We start from the raw sequence: 20,366 nt of genomic DNA, 5'->3' as shown, positions 1-20,366 counted from the left end.
CACTAAAAAAAACAAATTAGGGCAGATATTGCTAGCCTTCATTTATGAAGGTGAAGTAATTTTGGACTAGTCTAGTGCCTTAACACTTCTCCCTTGAAGTGCACTGGAGATCACCCCCACCCCCCCACCCCAAGCACTGTCTTCCTCAGATGCAAATCTGTGCTGGATTGCTAATTAATTTATTGTATCCATGAACATCCTCTTCCTCTGAGACCTGGGAGGATGTTCATTAACATTTTTCCAGTCGAAACAGTGGCAGAATGAGCCAGAGAACAAACAGGGACTTTATCTGTACCTCAATCGTATCTTACTCTGTATAAAAATATCATATGCCATCGCTTTGGGTGGGAGTTGGACAGAAATTTGCAGTTAACAGCAAACAGGGGTGTTTGGCTGCAAATACTACTCCATACCTGATGAAAATGCCCCCAATACCTTGGTTTGGTTCACCTAGATTTCAAAAGTACATTTGGTATGCATGATTCACAGATACATGGCTGCTCCCTGCAGCGAGTTAGCTGATTGTAGGTTGTGTCCAGGTCAGTGGACCATTTAAGTGCCCCCCTCCCCCCTCCCCTTCGTGCTCTGCGTTGACCTTGATGACAGGACCTAGACAACAAAGGATGACTTTGCTGAAGACCTGAAAGCAATGCACTTAGCATTGACTGTGAATAAACAAAGTCAGGGTCGCTTCAGATTAATCTTTCCTAATTAACTCTGTTAAGAGCAATGTTGAATTCTCTGACCGAAGGACTGTAGGCCCCAGTTCATATATTCAGCTGTGGGCAGTGATGAAATACAAGGGTTTCGTTTTTGTAAGTTGCTTTAGGTCCCTATTTGTGAAAAAAAGCTCATAAGAATGAGAATAAATATATAGTGGAGGAATGACATGAGCCCACGTGTTCAGCTGTGGGCAGTGATGAAATATAACGGTTTCGTTTTTGTAAGTTGCTTTAGGTCCCTATTTGTGAAAAAAGCTAATAAGAATAAGAATAAATATATATAGTGGAGGAATGACATGAGTCCTTCCTGTCCACAACACAGACTCCAGTATGAGCTTTGTCCTTCCTCTATGTCAGGCATCCCCAAACTGCGGCCCTCCAGATGTTTTGGCCTACAACTCCCATGATCCCTAGCTAACAGGACCAGTGGTCGGGGAAGATGGGAATTGTAGTCCAAAACATCTGGAGGGCTGACATTTGGGGCTGCCTGCTCTATGTGATATCCTGCTCAGACTGAGGTACATAGATTGTTGTTGTTTCAGAAAGTTTTTAATGTTTGATGTTTTATTATGTTTTTATATTTTGCTGGAAGCTGCCTAGAGTGGCTGGGGAAACCCGGCCAGATGGGCAGAGCCTAACAACAACAGCAACAGTAACAGCAACAGCAGCAGCAGCAGCAACAACAACAACAACAACAACTTGGGGCTAGGGAAAGTCATATACTGTATACAAATAGTGAACTCAAGTGCACCCAAATAGCCGAATGGGGACTGAGCATGCTCGGTGACCACAGAAAGTTTGTTGGGGAAGGGGATGGAAAATTGAAAGGTAGGTGGACTGGGATGTTCGGAAAGAAGGCATGGCAGCCGACAACACTGAGCAAGACCATTGCACATTGCAAGATTTTGTTGCAGGTCCTTCTTATGTCCACCTATTAAAAGGTAAAGGGACCCCTGACCGTTAGGTACAGTCGCCGATGACTCTGGGGTTGCGGTGCTCATCTTGCTTTACTGTCCGAGGGAGCCGGCGTACAGCATGTGGCCAGCATGACTAAGCCGCTTCTGGCGAATCAGAGCAGCGCATGGAAACACGTTTACCTTCCCGCTGGAGCGGTACCTATTTATCTACTTGCACTTTGACGTGCTTTCGAACTGCTAGGTGGGCAGGAGCAGGGACCGAGCAACGGGAGCTCACCCCATCGCGGAGATTCGAACCGTTGACCTTCTGATCAGTAAGCTTTAGACACAGCACCACCCGCGTCCCATGTCCACCTATTAGGAAGTCCCTATGTTTAGCATATCCTGCCTGGATGATGGGATGTGGCAGCTGGATTCAGAAGGGTTTAGCTATTTGCTGAATACTTTCAGTTGCTGTTGAGACCACCCAATGGAAAGGAGGGGTAGATGCTGTTTGGATCCTCTGGGGTTCTTCCCTCTGTGCTAATCAGAGAACTGTCAGTTTCGCTGCCATGTGGGGCTTTCATCGTGATGTAACTGATGTTATGAAAGGGAGTGATAGCCCAATAGCTGGCAAACCCTGAAGAAGATTGACGTTTGAAAACAGCAGGAACCATCTGTGTCTGGCAGTCTCCTTAGTCTGTAAATTCACAGTTTTTATTTTATTTTAAACCCATTGTTTGATCTTGGCGGCTGCTTTAGATTTCTTCTGTGGAGAGTAAAACAGGGCTGCTGGTATGGGTGGAAGCCTGCCATCAGTTATGTGTTGGCAAATCCCGCTGGCTTCAGTGCCGCTTGTGCATTAGAGTTTCTAGGCGCAGGATTCTAGCCTTTCAGGGGATGAGAGAAGGACCAGAATGGGGGAGGGGGAGTTCATTGTAGTTCCTGTGTGAATTGGCACCCCGCCGGAAAAGTTTCAAAGCAAAGTTTCAAAGCTTGTTGATGAGCACAAAACTCTGTTGTGGTGCTATGATGTCTGTTTATTGTATGGCGATGAAAGCACAGTTAATATGTAAAGAGAAAAGAAGATTTAATACGTAAATAATATGCTACTCTACCAAACTAATCCTATGCAAATGGGATTGCAAGCTCTTTTAGATATGTGTGCGGATGGTTGCGGGTGGGGGGAGCTCACCTTATTCGAACCTGCTAATACATTGCAATATGTGCAAATTTGAAATTATATTGTAGCTCAGCTACTTAAAGCAAGAAGGAAACTTTGTCCTGGAGGATTAAATCAAAGATTTGCTGTAAGCAGGCTAAATTTCAGTTCTAATGCAATACACAGGGGAGTGGAGAAGTATTTCTCAAGTGTTTTGAATTTGCTTCAATTTATATACTTTTTTTTAGTTCTGTGTATGTTCCGTCATCTATTTTCTTGGTAGATGAGTGTGTATGGATATGGCTTTGCTTTGGGCCAATGCCTTGAGCAGAATGGTGGCCCCTTTCAGTGATTCCAGCGACGAGGAGAAGGTGATAGTGTTCATTCTAAAATAAGTCTTCTCAGACTCTTGCACAATGCCACAAGCTCTGCGTATTGGAATCTGACAACCTCAAATTTCATTTGACACATGAATTCATTAAGTAGCTTAGGTTCAGCACAAGCACATGCACAATGTGGAAATGATCAGATTGGCCTACCTTATAAGGCTATTGTATTTATTTTTAATGATTTATTGATTGATTAAAGTATTCTGAGGCGCTCAAGTTAAGAAACAGTTCCAAGATGGCTTGCAGTACATTCAATTATCATTCATAGTTGTGCTAATAGTAGTAAGTTAAAAGTCAAGGACCCCTGGACGGTTAAGTCTAGTCAAAGGTGACTATGGGGTGTGGTGCTCATCTTGCTTAAGGCCAAGGAAGCTGGCATTTGTCCACAGACAGCTTCCAGGTCATGTGGCCAGCATAACTAAACCGCTTCTTGGACAACGGAACACCGTGAGGGAAACCAGAGCGCACGGAAACACTGTTTACCTTCCTGCCGCAGCTTGCATCTACTTGCACTGGCATGCTTTTGAACTGCTAGGTTGGCAGGAGCTGGAGCAGAGCAACAAGAGCTCACCCCGTCGAGGGGATTTGAACCGCTAGCCTTCTGATTGGCAAGCCCAATACTGGTTTAGATCAGTATTAGAATTAGTATTAGTATTAATACTATTATTATCAACATGTTTATTATTATAAGTATTAATATTATTATTTTTGTTTTTGTTATTATATTCTCATATTATAAAATATATCCTATATTAAAACTATCATTATCAAATCAGGAAGAACTTTTGGACAGTAAGAGCTGTTTAACAGTGGAACAGACTTCCACAAGAGGGGGTGGATTCTCCTTCACTGGAGGTTTTAAGTAAAGGTTGGATAGCCATCTGTCATGGATGCTTTAGTTGAGATTCTGGCATTGTAGGGGGTTGGACTAGGTGACTCATGGGTCCCTTCCAACTCTATAGTTCTGTGATTCTATTATTTTTAGACTGCCCTTCAACCAAAGTTCCCTGCGCAGTGTACAAGAATTACAGTAAAATGCAACATAAAAATCAAACATGGAAGCCATAAAATGATCAAAGAACACAAATCTTCCCCAAATTACCAGTAGGATGCTACTTAAGCTGCTGGAGACTCTGGAATGTCTGGTGGAAACAGGGGTGTCACAATATGGGGGCGGTGGGGGCGGGGCGCCCCGGGCTCCACTCTGTGGGGGGCAGCGCAGCAGGCCATCGCCACCTCCACCGGTGGCCGCCGCTACTGCGGCTGCAGCGCAACCGCCATCACGGAGGCACCGGTGTTGCTGGCCTCGCCCCTCGCCTCTTCCTGGTGGGGAATTGCTGACGCCCCTCGCCGCTCCGCCTGAGCAGGAAGAAGCACAAAGCGCGCTATGGATCGGGTTGCTGCATGCTTTGTGCTTCTCCCTACTCAGGCGGAGCGGCGAGGGGCATCTCCGCTGACACCCCTCACCGCTCCGCCTGAGCAGGAAGAAGCAGCAAAGCGAGCTACAGAGCGGGTTGCTGACGCCGCCACTCCAGCACCGGGATCCTCGGATCCGGGCGCTGGAGCACCACCCCCGGCAATACGCTCCATAGTGCGCATGCGTGAGCAACCCGCTCCATCATGCGCATGCGTCGTGACGTAGCGATGTTACGTCACGACGTATGCGTCACGACGGAGTGGGTTGCCGCCCCGGGCAGCAGAGAGGCTCTGTACGTGCCTGGGTGGAAAGCAATGTAGTCAGTGTGGAAATACAATATGTTTCAGAGGGATGTTGGGGGTGGCCTCATATACACAAGATCCTAAGCCCATGACATGCCCGAAATGGGCTCTAGAATGGACTCTGCCAATAGAGTTGGTGTAGTTAGTGCCTTCCCATTGTCTGCAACGGAAGGGAAAGTGGGAAGGAAAAAAGGAGGAAGGATGGAAATGGAAAAGGGAAAGCTGCTCCCCTCCTGCCCTGAGTGCAGCAAGCCAGCTGTGCTTAGGCAGTGGAGATAGCTCTGCCACCGAATCCCCCCTCTTCAGTGTGGTGTAGTGGTTAAGAGTGGTAGACTCATAATCTGGGGAACCGGGTTCGTGTCTCCGCTCCTCCACATGCAGCTGATGGGTGACCTTGGGCTAGTCACACTTCTCTGAAGTCTCTCAGCCCCACTCACCTCACAGAGTGTTTGTTGTGGAGGAGGAAGGGAAAGGAGAATGTTAGCTGCTTTGAGACTCGGGTAGTGATAAAGCAGGACATCAAATCCAAACTCCTCCTCCTCCTCCTCCTCCTCCTCCTCCTCCTCCTCCTCCTCCTCCTCCTCCTCCTCCTCCTCCTCCTCTTCTTCACCACCACCATTGATAGGGTTGCTTTGTAAATCAAGGGCAGGTAAATGCCTTCATCTTAGCACAGCTAAAAAGCTTTTGAACAACTTCGAAATCATAATGACTGCTGTGATGCTTGTGAAAAGCCTTAAATAGTTAGGGAAAACATTAGATTCCTACTAAGTATTCTTGGTGTGTGTTTTTTTTACTATGGTACTTAAATTGATGACGCTTTGCCAAACATTGGAAAAGCTCTTTCAGTGTTTGCTTTCATTTCTCAATCAGTTATTTCTTATTTTCTCTCTCCCCTGCCCCAAAAGGCCATTACTCAAGATTTGCAGTAGTATTTTTCTTGTGCACTGTTACATACTTGACTACATATTTTAAAAGCACATTACTGATTCCAGGACTTTCTCTCATTTCTCTCATTTTCACTCTGGTGTGTGATATTTGCTTTTTCTTTTGAGGAGCACTGTTTTATTTTATTTATTTTGGCAAGATCCTGCCTTTATTCTCTGTGTTTCACTGGTGGTGTAGTTTGAAGTGCAAGAATGGTACTCCTGAAGATAGATCCCACTTCATTCATATATATTTTTAATTGCAGAAAAATTGAGTACCGGTATTATGTTTTACAAAACATTGTGTCCTTGACAGCCAGGTATTATGCAGGCTGCCCTTAGTCCCCGGATTTTCTGAAGACTCGTCTGAGACTTCTCAGGCATTTACGGTACACCTTGTATAAACATGGGAGAGAATTAGCTCTGTCTGTGTCAGTTGGGAGACTGGCTGTACTTCGGAGCAAGTTGTAATGCACGAGTAAATATTATATTATTTCAGGAGTTAGTGAGGTTTTAAGAAAAACAGACCTCCTTGTTTGCCTTGCAACTGGGGCATACACACAAAAGTGGAGGTGTAGCCAATGTGGTCATGCCCTTCTGTATGCTGGCTGAGGCTGATGGGATATCTCCAGATCGAGTGAGTCTTATGTACGGTATATTTTCATAGTTAACGTAAGAGGAAGACCTACTGTCTTAAGTTTAGAATTAGCCACTCACACCACCACTTTTATTAAGTAAGACTTGACTCCAGGCTTCAAGACATGTCTCACCCAAGACAGAGAATTGAGATGCATCAGCCATAGTACAGTGGTACCTTTGTTTGCAAACAGTCTGCTTTGCATACGTTTTGGATTACAAACACGTCAAACCTGGAAGTGTGTGTCCCGGTTTGCAAAAAATTTTTGGGATTACAACCCATTTTTTTTTGGATTATGAACAATTTTTTTTTTGGAGGCCCCATTGGCGAAAGCATGTCTTGGGTTGCAACCTATTTTGGTTTACAAACGGACCTCCGGAACGGATTGTGGTTGTAAACCAAGGTACCACTGTACTGTAATGCATTCTCCACAGTGGATGCGGTGGTGCAGGAAGAGGGCAGTGGAACAGACAAATATCCATATCACAATGATTTGCAGGACCTGAATTTATAGTTATTTATTTGACATCTCTCCCACCTTGGAATTCAGAAGGACCCCCAAGGTGGCTTTCATTAGAAACTCATGAAATGCCATTGCATGGAGCTGTCCCCTGCCAATGAGTGCTGGTTGTGTTGCCAGAGTAAAGATGAGTTTGTCTAGGAACAGGGGTAAGAAACAATGGTTTGTGCTTCTGTATAGGGGACAGCTGCAGAGGAGAAATGCTTACATAACTTGGCACCAGCCACCTGAATCCCCCCCCGCCCCCCTGTATTTTAAAACAATTCATATGTAAAGTGTGTGTAAAGCTTTTGAGTTTTATGCTACTCTTCATCATGTCGAATGTAAAGGTAGCAAAATGTCAAGGGTACAGGTGAAAATCAGAAAATTAAAATCGTCGAAAAGTGCATTTATTTCAGCAATGCAACTTAAAAGTTGAAACCAATATATGAGATAGATGCATGACATGCAAAGCAAGATATTTCAAGCCTTTATTTGTTGTAATTGTAATTATTTGTCGTTAGGCGGGTCAATTATAAATGGAATATAATTGATGGAATGTAATAGCGATGTTTATTTTTGTATTACTGTAACTATTTGTTTTATTACTGTGGAATTTCCAAAAGAAAGCATTTGTAAAAATAAAAATAAAAATAAGAAAATAATAAGTTGCATTACTGAAATAAAGGCACTTTTCGACAATATTCTAATTTTCCGAGTTTCACCTGTATATATAGAAAGGACAACAGGATGCAAGAGGGAATACAGCCACAGCACAGGTAGTGTGAGCTCTTTGCAATCCATAAACAAGTTTCCACACCAAAACACAATTAAATTTGATTTACAGTACTTGCTGCAAATAAAATTGCCTTTGCAATTGTTGGTTGCACCAAAAAAACAACTGCACCCAAAACCTTTCCCACATGGGAGTAAATAATCTCTTTTGCCCATACACAATTCCTTTAGGGCGTGGTACAAGTTCTTTGTGTAGGTGTCAATTATACAAAGCAGTTAATGATGACAGACAGAAAAAGTGACACTCCTCCTGTTATGCCTGGATTATTTTAATTGATCCTAGCGGATTTTCTCGTTGATGGGTTTATCTGATTTCGTTTTCACTTGCTATCTCTTATCTCCCTTCCCTACAGAGAGAAGAGGAGGGATGTAACATTTCATCTTCTTAGTCCCATAATCGCTACATGCTATTTAGGGTTTAATCTTGACATTGCAAACCAGCTTCTCGAATGTCACAGCTGGTCCAATGCTTTTGGCTATTGTTTGTTTGTTCATTATTAACTATCCAGAGCCTAGAAATCTGAAGGGAGACCTAAGCATGACCCACCTTTTACTGTGTAACAGAAAACGACAGTAGAAGAAACCAATAGCCAACACTAGATTTACATAAAAATATCTAAAACTAATTCTCACTGAAATAGTCTGTCTCTTAATGTTCTGGCAGCTGGCAGTATTATTAATTTAGTAATGTAGTTTCTGAGTATTCAAAGGTGGGGGGGGGTTTCCCTGAGTATGAAAAAGTGTGTAAATTGGTGATGAAAGGAAAATTAAGGGTAGGGGGAGAGAGGGAATTGGCACAGTCCCTTAAAAACTAGTAACAAGCATCTTTTGTGGAAAAAATAGGTTAAAAACAACAACAACAACCCTTCTTTCCTTTTAGAAGGGGTGTGGCTCAGTGGTAGAAGGACCAAAGTTTTATCCTGGGCATCTCCAGGTATGGCTGGGGGAGAGCCCACCCTAAAACTCTGGAGAGCTGCTTCCAGTCATTGTACTGAGTCAGATGGACCAACGGTCTGACTCTGCATAACACAGCACCTGGTATTCCTGTGTATATACTTTCAGGAGGAAGGTCAAGAAAAACGGTTCTTTTCCTGCTCCAAACAATTCCATCCTCACTCCTCTATGGGGAAAGAAGTTAAGAGCCTGACTCAGACAGCCACCAGGGAGAAAATCTGCTGGGATCAATTAGAACAGTCCAGGTGTGAAAGGAAGAATTTAGGAGAGGCAGGTTTTTGTTGTTGTCATCGCTAGCAATTTTCTATAATTGACGCCCACAAAAAGAACTTCACCCAGGCCTCGGAGGAACTACGGAACAAGCAAAGGAGAGTCCCCCCCCATATTGTGGATGAATGACAAGGGAAGCCCATTTCCTTCACGCTCCTCCGCTTGTGAGATTCACAGGAGCATCTGGCTGGCTGCTGCTTTTGAAAAACAGGATGCAGGACTGGATTGGACCTTGGTCTAACCCAGCACTTATTGCAGTCATATGTTCAGTGTGTGTGGATGAACTCGTGTTAAACAAAGGCACCATTGAAAGTGAAGTGTTCGCGGAGGAGAGACTACAATCAAGTGGCTGTTCATGGGTCATGGGTGCCACCTCTCCAACATCAGGGTAAAACCGTGCAACTGATTCTGAGCTTCAGTATGCCTCTATTTCAGGGATGTGCCTCCTCCTCTTTCCCACTCTTGCTTTGTTGAGCCCTTTCGCCCTTCTTCCTTGACACACATCTCTTTACATGATGAGAGCCAGGCCTCTTGCTTGCCTAATCAAGTCAGAGCAGTTCCGTTTCTAGACGAAGAAATGGGAAACCTTGGAAAGAATAAAAACATTGGTGTCCTTTGGTGTGCCGGTGGTACTAGGTATCTGTCAGGGGTACACCAGGAATCAGCGCGGAGCCCCAGTGGAACGGTGCCTGAGCGCCAGGATGAGATGATGTCAGTTCTGAGTGTCAGTCTGAAGGTGGTGTTGAGGCTCTTGCAGTGGAGAGGGGAGCGTGGGATGCTGACAGCTCACAGGAGCACTGGGGAAGGTCCGAAGTGTCGGACCAGAGTATGGTTGGAGGCCAGGGAAGTTAAGCAGTTCCAGGGGAGAGGGGAATATGCCCACCCCTTCACCCCAGGTTCGTAGGAGGGACAAACGGCGGGAACAGAAGCGCAGGCCAAGAGCGCCAAAGTTCATTTGTTGGAAACGTTCCTGCCAAGCGGCACTTCCGGATTCTGACTCGGACTAGACGGTCATGTTCTTTATTGCTCTGTCTTATACATATGTATATAATAAAACTCTGTAAAAACCAATTACGGAGTTTGGAGCGCATTACTCATGAGAAAGCAACACAGCGCCCTGACAGTATCTAAGTAAAAAGGGACACGGGCGCTGTTTCTTGCCAGTTGGAACCCAAACAACTTTAAAGAAAAGCGTCCCATTAGTGAAGCTATGCATATTTTGATAGTGTTGAGCATGCAAAGTGATCTGTCCTTTGTGCCAAGAAGCCTCATATTTGTATCTTGATGATTGGATGCTAACAAAAAACCCAAAAGATAGACGCCATATCTGTTCATGGTTGCTGGTGCTCATTATGACATTCCCAATATGGCAGGAATCGGGGAGCTCAAACAGTAAGTGGATTCAAAGGCAATGGCAGGTAAAGCCAACCAATTTGGAGTTTTGTCCCCATTATCCTTCCTGCCAACTTCTACAAGGGCAACGCTGAGACTAAGGGAGAGGAACTGACCGCCAGTTCTACTCCCTGGACTGGGTGTAAGCAGGGCTATTTTTAGTCAGAACTCGCTGGAACTCAGTTCTGGCACCTTTCAGGTGGGCACCATTGACATTCTAAGAGAACAAGGGTGAGTTCGTGGTGAATTCTGGCACCTCTTTTTCTAGAAAAATAGCACTGGGTATAAGCAGGAAGACAGGCAGGTTGGTGGGGGCTGGCTGAGGGCAGACTGAGATTGGTGGGGCAGTATCCCATTCGCCAGTTATCTGTTTGACACTAACCCACTTTCCCCCTTTTTGTTCCCCATAGGCGTTTCTCCACCGAATTAGACAGAGCGCTGTGGACAAAGCTGAAAAATACATAACAGAGGACAACATCAAGGTAAGTCTCTCAGAGTAGCAATCTCTTTGTGAATTATTTAGAGTATGGCAACAGGTTGGGTTTGCATACATCTGGTCCATGAGTTGTTAGCCACGGCTGATGAAGGACTTCCATGTTATGTTAAATGCACAGGCATTTTTCACCTTTGAAAGATGCAGGTAGAAAGAAACAGGTAATTTTCCCCCCTAGCATGGAGATGCAGCAGTGGGGAAATCTTTACCTTAGTTGCTGCCTGTTACGTAGTTGTTGAAAGTTGGTGGGATAATAATAATAATAATAATAATAATAATAATAATAATAATAATAATGTGTAGCAACCCTAGGCAAACCTTTGCTCCCAGGGACCAATGGGAAGGTCTAGCTGGGTGCACCTATAGTTGCCAATATTTAATTGGTAGGCAAAGTGTTGGGGTTTCTACTGATGAATGAGCCATTTCTGGATAAATTGAGAAAATTATTGGCTTGATCTCAGCCAATTCAAATTGATGTTGATGCTATTGTGTTCCACGTCAAGGATGCAACAGGGTCCAGTTATCCTACCACTATGAGACTCAAACCCTCATCCACACCACCTAGTTAGATAGATGATAGATAATCTTTATTGTCATTGCCCCATACAGAACAACAAAATTGAAAAAACTCTACATCAGACATTCAAAACCAACAAGCCTGCTATCCCATCCTGGTTGGCCCCCACAGACTCTGGTACCCCATAATTAAATACAATATACTCCCATAAAGACTACCTTACACTTCATTTAAAACCAAAATTGCATTTGGATAGAAACTGTTTCTCAGGAGGCTAGTCCTAGTCTTCATAACCCTGTACCTTCTTCCAGAAGGCAGAAGCTGAAAGAGATCATTTCCGGGGGGCGCAGTATCCTGCGCTATCTCTGTAGCTTTCTTATGGCACCTGGAAGTATAGATTTGATCCAAGGTGGGAAGAGTGCACCCAATTATTCTCTAGTCTGGCATTAAGAAGTTGCAATAAGGCAACTTGGAAGGGAGGTCTCTCAGCCCTCCGTTTCTTGGTGTGCAGCTCCACATGCCTGGGAAATACAGTAAATGAGCAGGTAGAATGGAGTTTGGAGGAATGCTAATGTGCAGGGGCTTGTGGAGAAGGGTTGAATTCATCTCTGCTTGGATTAAAAACCTGAGCTAGAGAAGAATTTGAGAGGTCATAACACTCACTCTCTTCTTTGACCAAAAATTTAGAAGCCTGCATTTCCAAGCTGGGAGATGTGAATCCTGGCTGCATATCTAGTGGTTTGTTTCCTTCTTTTGATCCTCAGTCCTGTCGTATACCCCTTCTAACCATATGCTTTGAAGCAGGCACCCCCAAACTGCGGCCCTCCAGATGTTTTGGCCTACAACTCCCATGATCCCTAGCTAACAGGACCAGTGGTCGGGGAAGATGGGAATTGTAGTCCAAAACATCTGGAGGGCCGAAGTTTGGGGATGCCTGCTTTGAAGCATACATAAGCACAGTCCTGCAGGTGCAGGCCAAGAGCCCATTTAGTTCAGCACCCTGCTCTCACAGTGGCCAACCAGGTGCTTGTGGGAAGCCTGCAAGTCAGACACAAGTGTACCAGCACTCTCCCCTCCTGCTCTTTCCAGCAACTTGCATTCAGAAGCAGAAGGCCTCTGATTGTGGTGGTGGAACACAGCCATCATGGCTAGTTGGTAGCCATTGCTAGCATTATTCTCCATGTACTGTATTTGTCCTCTTTTAAAGCCATCCAAGTTGGAGGCCTGTTGGAGTAAGTTCCATGACACTTTGTTTTGTTTATCTTGAATCCTTTAGCATTCAGGTTCATGAGTTCTAGTGTTACAAGAGAGGGAGGAAAACTTTCCTCTATCCTCTTTCTCTGTGCCCTCCTCTGGAGTCCTACTCACTAGGGAGGGGAAGAAAGGATCCAGGGGGAAACGGAGGGGAGAACTGCAGCAAAATTCAGTGTGCATAATTGAAAGGCACACACAGACTCTCTTGAGATTTCAACCCTAGATGCTGCTATTTGCTTATATTGCTGTTTTGCTCAGCAGCCAGTGAAGTTCATGCTTGCTTCCTCTCCTGGAGAGAGGAGCTGTGCATGCCATTGATGGCTCTAGGGTCAGATCTGGGTCGGGTGGGCAACATTTTTCTTGCAGGCCTCATTCAGCTGCCTGGAGAACAAGCAAAGGTTCAGCAGATGAAGCTTTTTTTCCTGGTCTGCAGTTGCAGCAGATGATAAAATACTGATGGATATTATTTCCATTGCTTTTATTCCAAATGATTTATCACCTCCAAAGGTGCTAAATATATCTGTCACCACAATCACATATTACCGTGTTTCTCCTAAAATAAGACGTGCCTCTAAAATAAGCCATGGCACGATCTTTTACAGGCAAAAAAATATAAGACATCCCCCGAAAATAAGACGTCTTAGGGGTACCGGTACCTACCGTACCGTGCTGAATGGCGCTTCCGTAAGGAACAGGAAAAGGAAGATTCCTGTCCTTGCCGGAAGCGGATGCCCACGTGGAGTGCAGAAGGACTAGGAGCCGGGAGAAGCTGCAGCACGTGCTGCGCAGAGCCTCGGACTACAGTAGCAGGACCCTGCGCGACCTGCAGCTCGCACCACGCAGAGCCCTGACCCAGCGGGAGCCCCAGATCCCCGCGCCGAGCCAGCAAACGGCAAGGGCAAGCAGTGCCGAGCCCCGACCCAGCGGGAGCTGGCGAACGCAGCAGCGCGCGCCGCGCCAATCCCCAGCCCAGCGGGAGCCCCAGATCCCCGCGCCGATCCCCAGCCCAGCAGGAACCACAGCCCAGCGCCGCGCCGAGCTCCGACTGAACGGGAGCCGGCTAAGCCAGCAGCCCCAGCCCAGCAAGAGCCAGCAAATGGCAAGGGCAAGCAGCGTGCGCTTTGCCGAGCCCCGACCCAGCGAGAGCCGGTGAACGCAGCAGCGCGCGCCGCGCCGATCCTCCGCCCAGCGGGAGCCCCAGATCCCCGTGCCGATCCCCAGCCCAGCGCCGCGCCGCGCTCCGACTGAACGGGAGCCGGCTAAGCCAGCAGCCCCAGCCCAGTAAGAGCCAACAAACGGCAAGGGCAAGCAGCGTGCGCTTTGCCGAGCCCCAACCCAGCGAGAGCCGGCGAATGCAGCAGCGCGCGCCGCGCCGATCCTCCGCCCAGCGGGAGCCCCAGATCCCCGCGCCGATCCCCAGCCCAGCGCCGCGCCGCGCTCCGACTGAACGGGAGCCGGCTAAGCCAGCAGCGCACGCTGCGGTGAGCCCCAGCCCAGCAAGAGCCAGCAAACGGCAAGGGCAACTTAATTATAATGGAATAAATGTGGATTGCTGTACCCTACTTAATTAAAAAATAAGACATCCCCTGAAAATAAGCCGTGGTGTGTTTTTTTGGAGGAAAAATTAATATAAGACGTGTCTTATTTTAGGAGAAACACGGTACATCAGTTCATTTTCTGTTCGCTACTGATTGAATGCATTTTTTGCCTGAAGCCTCTTTGTGGGTGCAGAGTGATGCTCTTGGTTTATCCCTTTGCCAAAGCACAGGGAGGATTTAAGAAGCTCTTATGAAAATAAGGGTCTTTATCACTACTAGGTCATTGAAGCAAGAGGCTAACCTTGGCAATTCCATACAAGGTTATCAAGGCCCTCTCCCCACTCCTTTGGCCAGTGCTTGAATTGCAAAAGGTTTTGCAAGGAGGGCGGCAGCTCTGCTGTTAGGCAGAGTGAGGCACCCTCCCCAGGTAACACCTGCTGGGAGACTCTTAGATACCTCTGTACTCCTACCTAGCCTGTTGACCTCAAGTGAAGTAGAAGATGCTGTCCCTTTGCCAGTGTTGAAGTAATAATCAACTACCAGTCCAGTTGACTTCTGTATGTAGAATGGGACGGTGTTGTTGTCTTGACTTTTGTCTCAGGCGGCAAAATATCTTGAGCTGGCTCTTTCGGCAAATGCAACATCTTTTCTCCCAATTGCCCTTTTCTACATCTTACTTCCAATATCTGCAATATCTTCTTTGAAGTGAATCAAAGTACAATGTACTCCTTAAGTATCCCCACATCATAGACTCATCAAATGGATTTATGAAACTTGCTGTTTTACTTTCAATCCCCTTTCTTCATCATATCTAACACTACATTTGGCTCTACCCCCTTGCTCTTTGGCCGATGAATAATACTGCTATTTCTTTTTTCATTACTGTCATTTTCAGTGAGCTCTGCTTTGTGCTCACGAGATTAGCTTCCCCAATTTTCATAACCAATTTCAACTCTGTCGAAGTCGGAATTCTTTGTTCCAGTTCTTTGTTAACGACTATGTACATATTTACTATTGAATCTGCCATTCTGTATCTAGTTTATCCTTTTGAAACATCAACTTTAGATAGCTTTACAAGGAGACTATACTCTCCCTCTCCATTTATTTATTATGGGTGAGATTCAAGTAAATTGTTGCATGCACAGAACAAGCTCCATTCGGGCAACAGGCTTGTCTACCTCTCTCCTCCCTTTGTGCCCCCTAAATCTGCCCTGGGGGATTTGAGGAACAAGTAGGACAGGTTTATTTATTTATTTCATAAAATTTCTATAGTGCTTGATGGAATCCTCGCTCCTCAAAGTGCTTTACAAAAAGCAGTTTGGGGGGTGGCCAGGGAGAGAAAAGCGAGGGGAAGTGAGGACTTTCATGAGTGCATACCTGCACTTAGCACTACATTGAATTCCACCCTACATTTTTAGGGCACTGCACATAGATCCCCCTTTTGTTGTCAGAAGAGTCCTCTAAGGTAGTTAATTAAGGCTGTAAGATGGCTATTGGGTCCAGGTCACCCAGTGAACTTTGCAGCTGAGCAGAGATTTGAAAGTGCATCTCTCTGCTCCTCATTCAATTTCTAAACCACACAAGGTATCACATTCTTGGGGGATAAGTCCATCAGTGAGTGTTACCCATTATCACTAAATGGAACCTCAATGTTCAGAGGCAGTGTATCTCTTAAGAGCAGAAATAGTGTTGGACTGTTACTCTTGTGCCCTGCTTGTGACCTACATATGACTGCTCACTCTTTGACACAGGATGTTTGATTAGGTAGATCATTGGTCAGTAGGACTTTCCTTGCATCCTAATGCTCTTATGATTAACATTGACAGAACTGAGAGTGCTGAATGGGTTTGATGATGGAGGAACATCTTGACGTGTTGGATCTTTTTCTGCTCCCAGAGGTCTATAAATGTGGTCCCTTACCAGACAGAACATAACCTTTTGAAATAGGCAACCAAACACTTTATTCTGCCTTCTGCCTTGGTTATTTCATAATCTGAAAGTGAAACAAGCAAACAAAATGCTTAGTGCAGATCTCTGCTGCCCAGCAGTTACAATACTAATGACATAAAGGATGACAAATTAGATTTCCCTAGGGCAATCAGAACAGGTTTTAACTCCTCATTAAAATCACCCTGGTAAACACAACGCCATCTCTGGCTTTGAGACAGCTGGCTGGATTGAGGATCACCTTCAGCAGGAAGCAAGCAGCTGAGGATAAGACAGAAGGCAGTGCGTGCCAGACAGATAATTAAAGCCCATCAGAACCCATTAACATAGCTGACCTCTGCTCTGTGGTCCAGTACATGCTGAGAAGGGGATTGCAGATATTACAAACAGTAGCATTAGAGAGGACAGTTGCTCAAATCACACATCCAGCTAAACCATGCTTAAGGAAGCTGAATTGACATATGGTTGTTTGCGATCAGGTGGCAATCCCAGATTCAGATCATGGGGTGAAATGGATTTGCAAACCGTGGTTTATTGCTTACTTTAGTTTGTTGGGATGTCTGCATTGAGAGGCAGTGAGTAATAACCACAATTTCACCTCCAGAGCCGCTGTAGCATGAAGAAGGGGGCACATTTATGAATTTATGAATGCTATGAGGATAAATAACAAAAGCATAAAAAATGCTCCAAGCCATGGTTTGCCAGCTTTTCATGTGGAAACTCAAAACCATGGTTTGTTTTACCAAGAAGTTTAACTCTTGGCTCTGCTTGCCTTTTAAGTTTGAAAATTGATGTATTGTTACCTCCCATGTCTTAGTGGCTTTTTGTGGGGGGTCGAGGTCAGGTCAGGAAGTCTGGATAAACTCCAGAATAGTGGACAACAGGAGGAGAGTGGTATAGTTCTGTCTGGCAAGCTGCAATACTTGCTCAGAATGAAATGTTTGTCATAGTGTGACATTGAATTACATCCTATGCATTTATTTAAAAGATTTGTGTGCTGCTCTTCTGCTATGAATGGCATTCAAGGAAGATAAACAGCAACTTAGAAACAACAAAACACGCAAACAACCATAATAAAGCATAAGAGAACAGATGAAATATCAGGATGTGCTTTGCAAGGGCACCTGACAAAGGACTTCTGAGTATGATCTCAGCTGCTGGGCAGGTGCATATGGGGACAAGTGATTTTTCAAGTACCCTGAATCCAGACAGTTAAGAGTTTTAAGGTCTGTGACTCCGCTCAGATGCCACACTGAACAATGAACCATAGCTATCACAAACCATGGTTTTTAGACCCGCTGCAAACTATGGTTTCTGTTTGTGGTTTGCTGAGCAATCACAATCCATAATTTGTCAATTCAGCATTTGTGCTAACTCATAATTAAATAGGTACAGTTTAGAGTGATGCCTCAGCTGAGTTTGTATATCATCATCATCAAATAGTAAGGATAATAAGGATAGTTTGGGATGGATGGATCAGAATAATATTTTAAGACCCTATCATGTCTTCCATTAGCTATTATTAATGGATACTTCTTTATGTTTCAGATTTTATTTTCCAACATAGAAGATATACTTGATGTTCACAAGGACTTCCTGAAAGCTCTGGAATATTGTTTGCATCCAGAACCTCAGTCTCAGCATGAACTGGGAGAAGTTTTCTTAAAATTTGTGAGTATGAGCTAAAATGCTTATTTGCAAATGTATCATTTTGATAAGGTACTTTCTCATTTCTTCTTCTTCTTCTTCTTCTTCTTCTTCTTCTTCTTCTTCTTCTTCTTCTTCTTCTTCTTCTTCTTCTTCTTCTTCTTCTTCTTCTTCTTCTTCTTCTTCTTCTTCTTCTTCTTCCCCCCACACCACACACACAGGGGTTCAAAGCAAATGACCAAAGAGGGAAAGCTCTAGTTTCTTTTAAAATTGGATCTCTCTGGCCCTAGGGGTTTCAGTCTACTTCCCCCCCAGACTGTCTTTCATCCCAGAGATGCTTCTTAACCCCAAAGCACTTTGCGATAAATTCAAAGAAATCTTTTGGTAAAATCATACATGAAGAAGCAGGCTTGCCAGACAGATACATACATAAATTGGCAAGCATATTTCCCATTGTTCAAGACATTCTGCAGGATGCTCTCTCTGAGCCCAGTTGATAAGATTGAGATTGCATTAAATATTGCATGCCCTTGATGGCCATGTATAATGCAACAGATGTGTAAATTGTGCAGGCTGTTTTAAGGCACCAGGCTTGTGTGGCCACCATAGATTCCCACTGCACTGAGCTGCCCACATGTAAGTAGCATTGTTGTATGTGGTCATCTGCTCACATGTGATCCTGTAATTCCTCCAGCCTGTTTGGAGATATGGCAACGTGTGAAGTGACCCTAAGTCAATGGGGGAGAATTTCCCGAATAAGAAAGGTTCTGTTTTTAGATAGCTACGGTTAGTGACCATGATACACTTGATAAGTGCAGGTTTAGATTTCCAGGGGTAGCACCTGCAATTATGTAACGGATAATTTCCTTATCCAGCGAAGGAACCTCAATGTCATCCAGAGAGGAAATTAAACACTTCAGGCACCGGGTAATTTGAAAGCATAGCTTTCATACTTGTGGCTCTTATGCATGAAGGGCAGCTGGGAAAGTCTTGATGAAAACCCTCTGGCGTGTATATAATTATTGAATACATTGAGCTGAGTTTTGCCAGGAGATGTCATGGTCTAAATTTAACCTCTAACAATGCTGCCAAAGTCACAGAGCTGCAATCACAATCGACAAATCGACATTGGGTCCTGTCGCCCCAGTGTCAGCTCTTCTCAAACGGAAAGAGTTCAGTGATGCTGAAGGATGATATTTAAAAAGCCAGTTTCCCGGTGCCCTCCTCATAAATATACCTGGAAGATGTCCATAGGGCAAGTGTCTGGGGTTCTGGGCAGCCTCACTCACCTCACAGAGTGTTTGTTGTGGGGGAGGAAGGGAAAGGAGATTGTTAGCCGCTTTGAGACTCTTTAGGGTAGTGATAAAGCGGGATATCAAATCCAAACTCTTCTTCTTCTTCTGGGACTTGACTGTGCTGAGACCGGGACTTATCAGGTCCAGCCCCACCTAACATGGCCAATGATCAGGGATTAAGCTGTAGTCTTAACAGCGTCTGCAGGCTGTGTGTTGCCCACCCCTGGTCTAAAGAGTTATTTGGGCTTAACGTAAGACGAGTCCCATTGGTTCAGATCAAAGCTTTCTAGTCATGGTTCTTCTTGTTGTTCTCATAAACGTAAGAAGAGCTAAGTGTTGCCCTTGAGGATGGGTGAGATCGAACCAGCATTTGATAATGACAATGGTCCTGCTGGATCAGGTCACTGGCCCATCTAGTCCAGCATCTTGTTCTCACAGTGGCCACCCAGATTCCTGGGGGAAACCTGGAAGCAGGACCCAAGCACAAGAGCACTCTTCCCTCCTGTGGTTTCCAGACACTAGTATCCAGAATTATACTACCTCCAACTGATGGGAGGGCATTCCGCAGAGCAGGTGCCACTACCGAGAATGTCCCTGATCTCCCTCTCCACCTATAGTTGAATATTACTCAGCAATATTTTAGGCTGCAATCCTAATGATGTAGGCTTGCAAGTAAGTCCAATTGAATTCATTGGGGCTTCTGCCCAGGTAAGCGTGGCTGGGATTGCAGTCTTACTCATCAGTAAAGCTGCTGACATACACTTCTTAATAAACTGCCAACTCTGTAAATGTTGTTGTTGTTGTTGTTGTTGTTGTTGTTGTTGTTGTTGTTGTTGTTGTTGTTGTTGTTTAGTTGTTTAGTCGTGTCCGACTCTTCGTGACCCCATGGACCAGAGCATGCCAGGCACTCCTGTCTTCCACTGCCTCCCGCAGTTTGGTCAGACTCATGTTCGTAGCTTCGAGAACACTGTCCAACCATCTTGTCCTCTGTCGTCCCCTTCTCCTTGTGCTCTCAATCTTTCCCAACATCGGGGTCTTTTCCAAGGAGTCTTCTCTTCTCTTGAGGTGGCCAAAGTATTGGAGCCTCAGCTTCACGATCTGTCCTTCCACAATCTGTAAATAGCTTTGGTCAAGTAACACCCCCCCCCTTTTTATTACTATTCTCAGAAATGAAACCTTCAGCCTCTATACAAACAAAAGCAGCCCTCTTGCCCCGCTGAACTGTTGTCTCTCCCTATACTTCATGAAGTGGTATTTTAAGAACAAAAACTGTCCTGTTCTGTTGTGTCACACACACACACACACACACACACACAC

General features: G+C 45.0%; 1 protein-coding gene across 1 annotated transcript in view; it reads left to right on the top strand.

The window, feature by feature from the left end:
- PREX1 (phosphatidylinositol-3,4,5-trisphosphate dependent Rac exchange factor 1) overlaps positions 1-20,366 on the top strand; it is a 236,004-nt gene that overhangs the window by 91,562 nt on the left and 124,076 nt on the right. Inside the window, exons 2-3 of the mRNA XM_035122595.3 lie at positions 10,769-10,840; positions 17,656-17,778. Coding sequence (XP_034978486.2) covers positions 10,769-10,840; positions 17,656-17,778 — 195 coding nt within the window. The remainder of the gene's footprint in view (positions 1-10,768; positions 10,841-17,655; positions 17,779-20,366) is intronic.

This window comes from Zootoca vivipara, chromosome 7 (assembly GCF_965207765.1).
Source record: "Zootoca vivipara chromosome 7, rZooViv2.hap1.1, whole genome shotgun sequence".
Classification (NCBI taxonomy): domain Eukaryota; kingdom Metazoa; phylum Chordata; class Lepidosauria; order Squamata; family Lacertidae; genus Zootoca; species Zootoca vivipara.
Note: the sequence above shows the minus strand (reverse complement) of the source record. Positions and strands in the feature narration are given on the sequence as shown.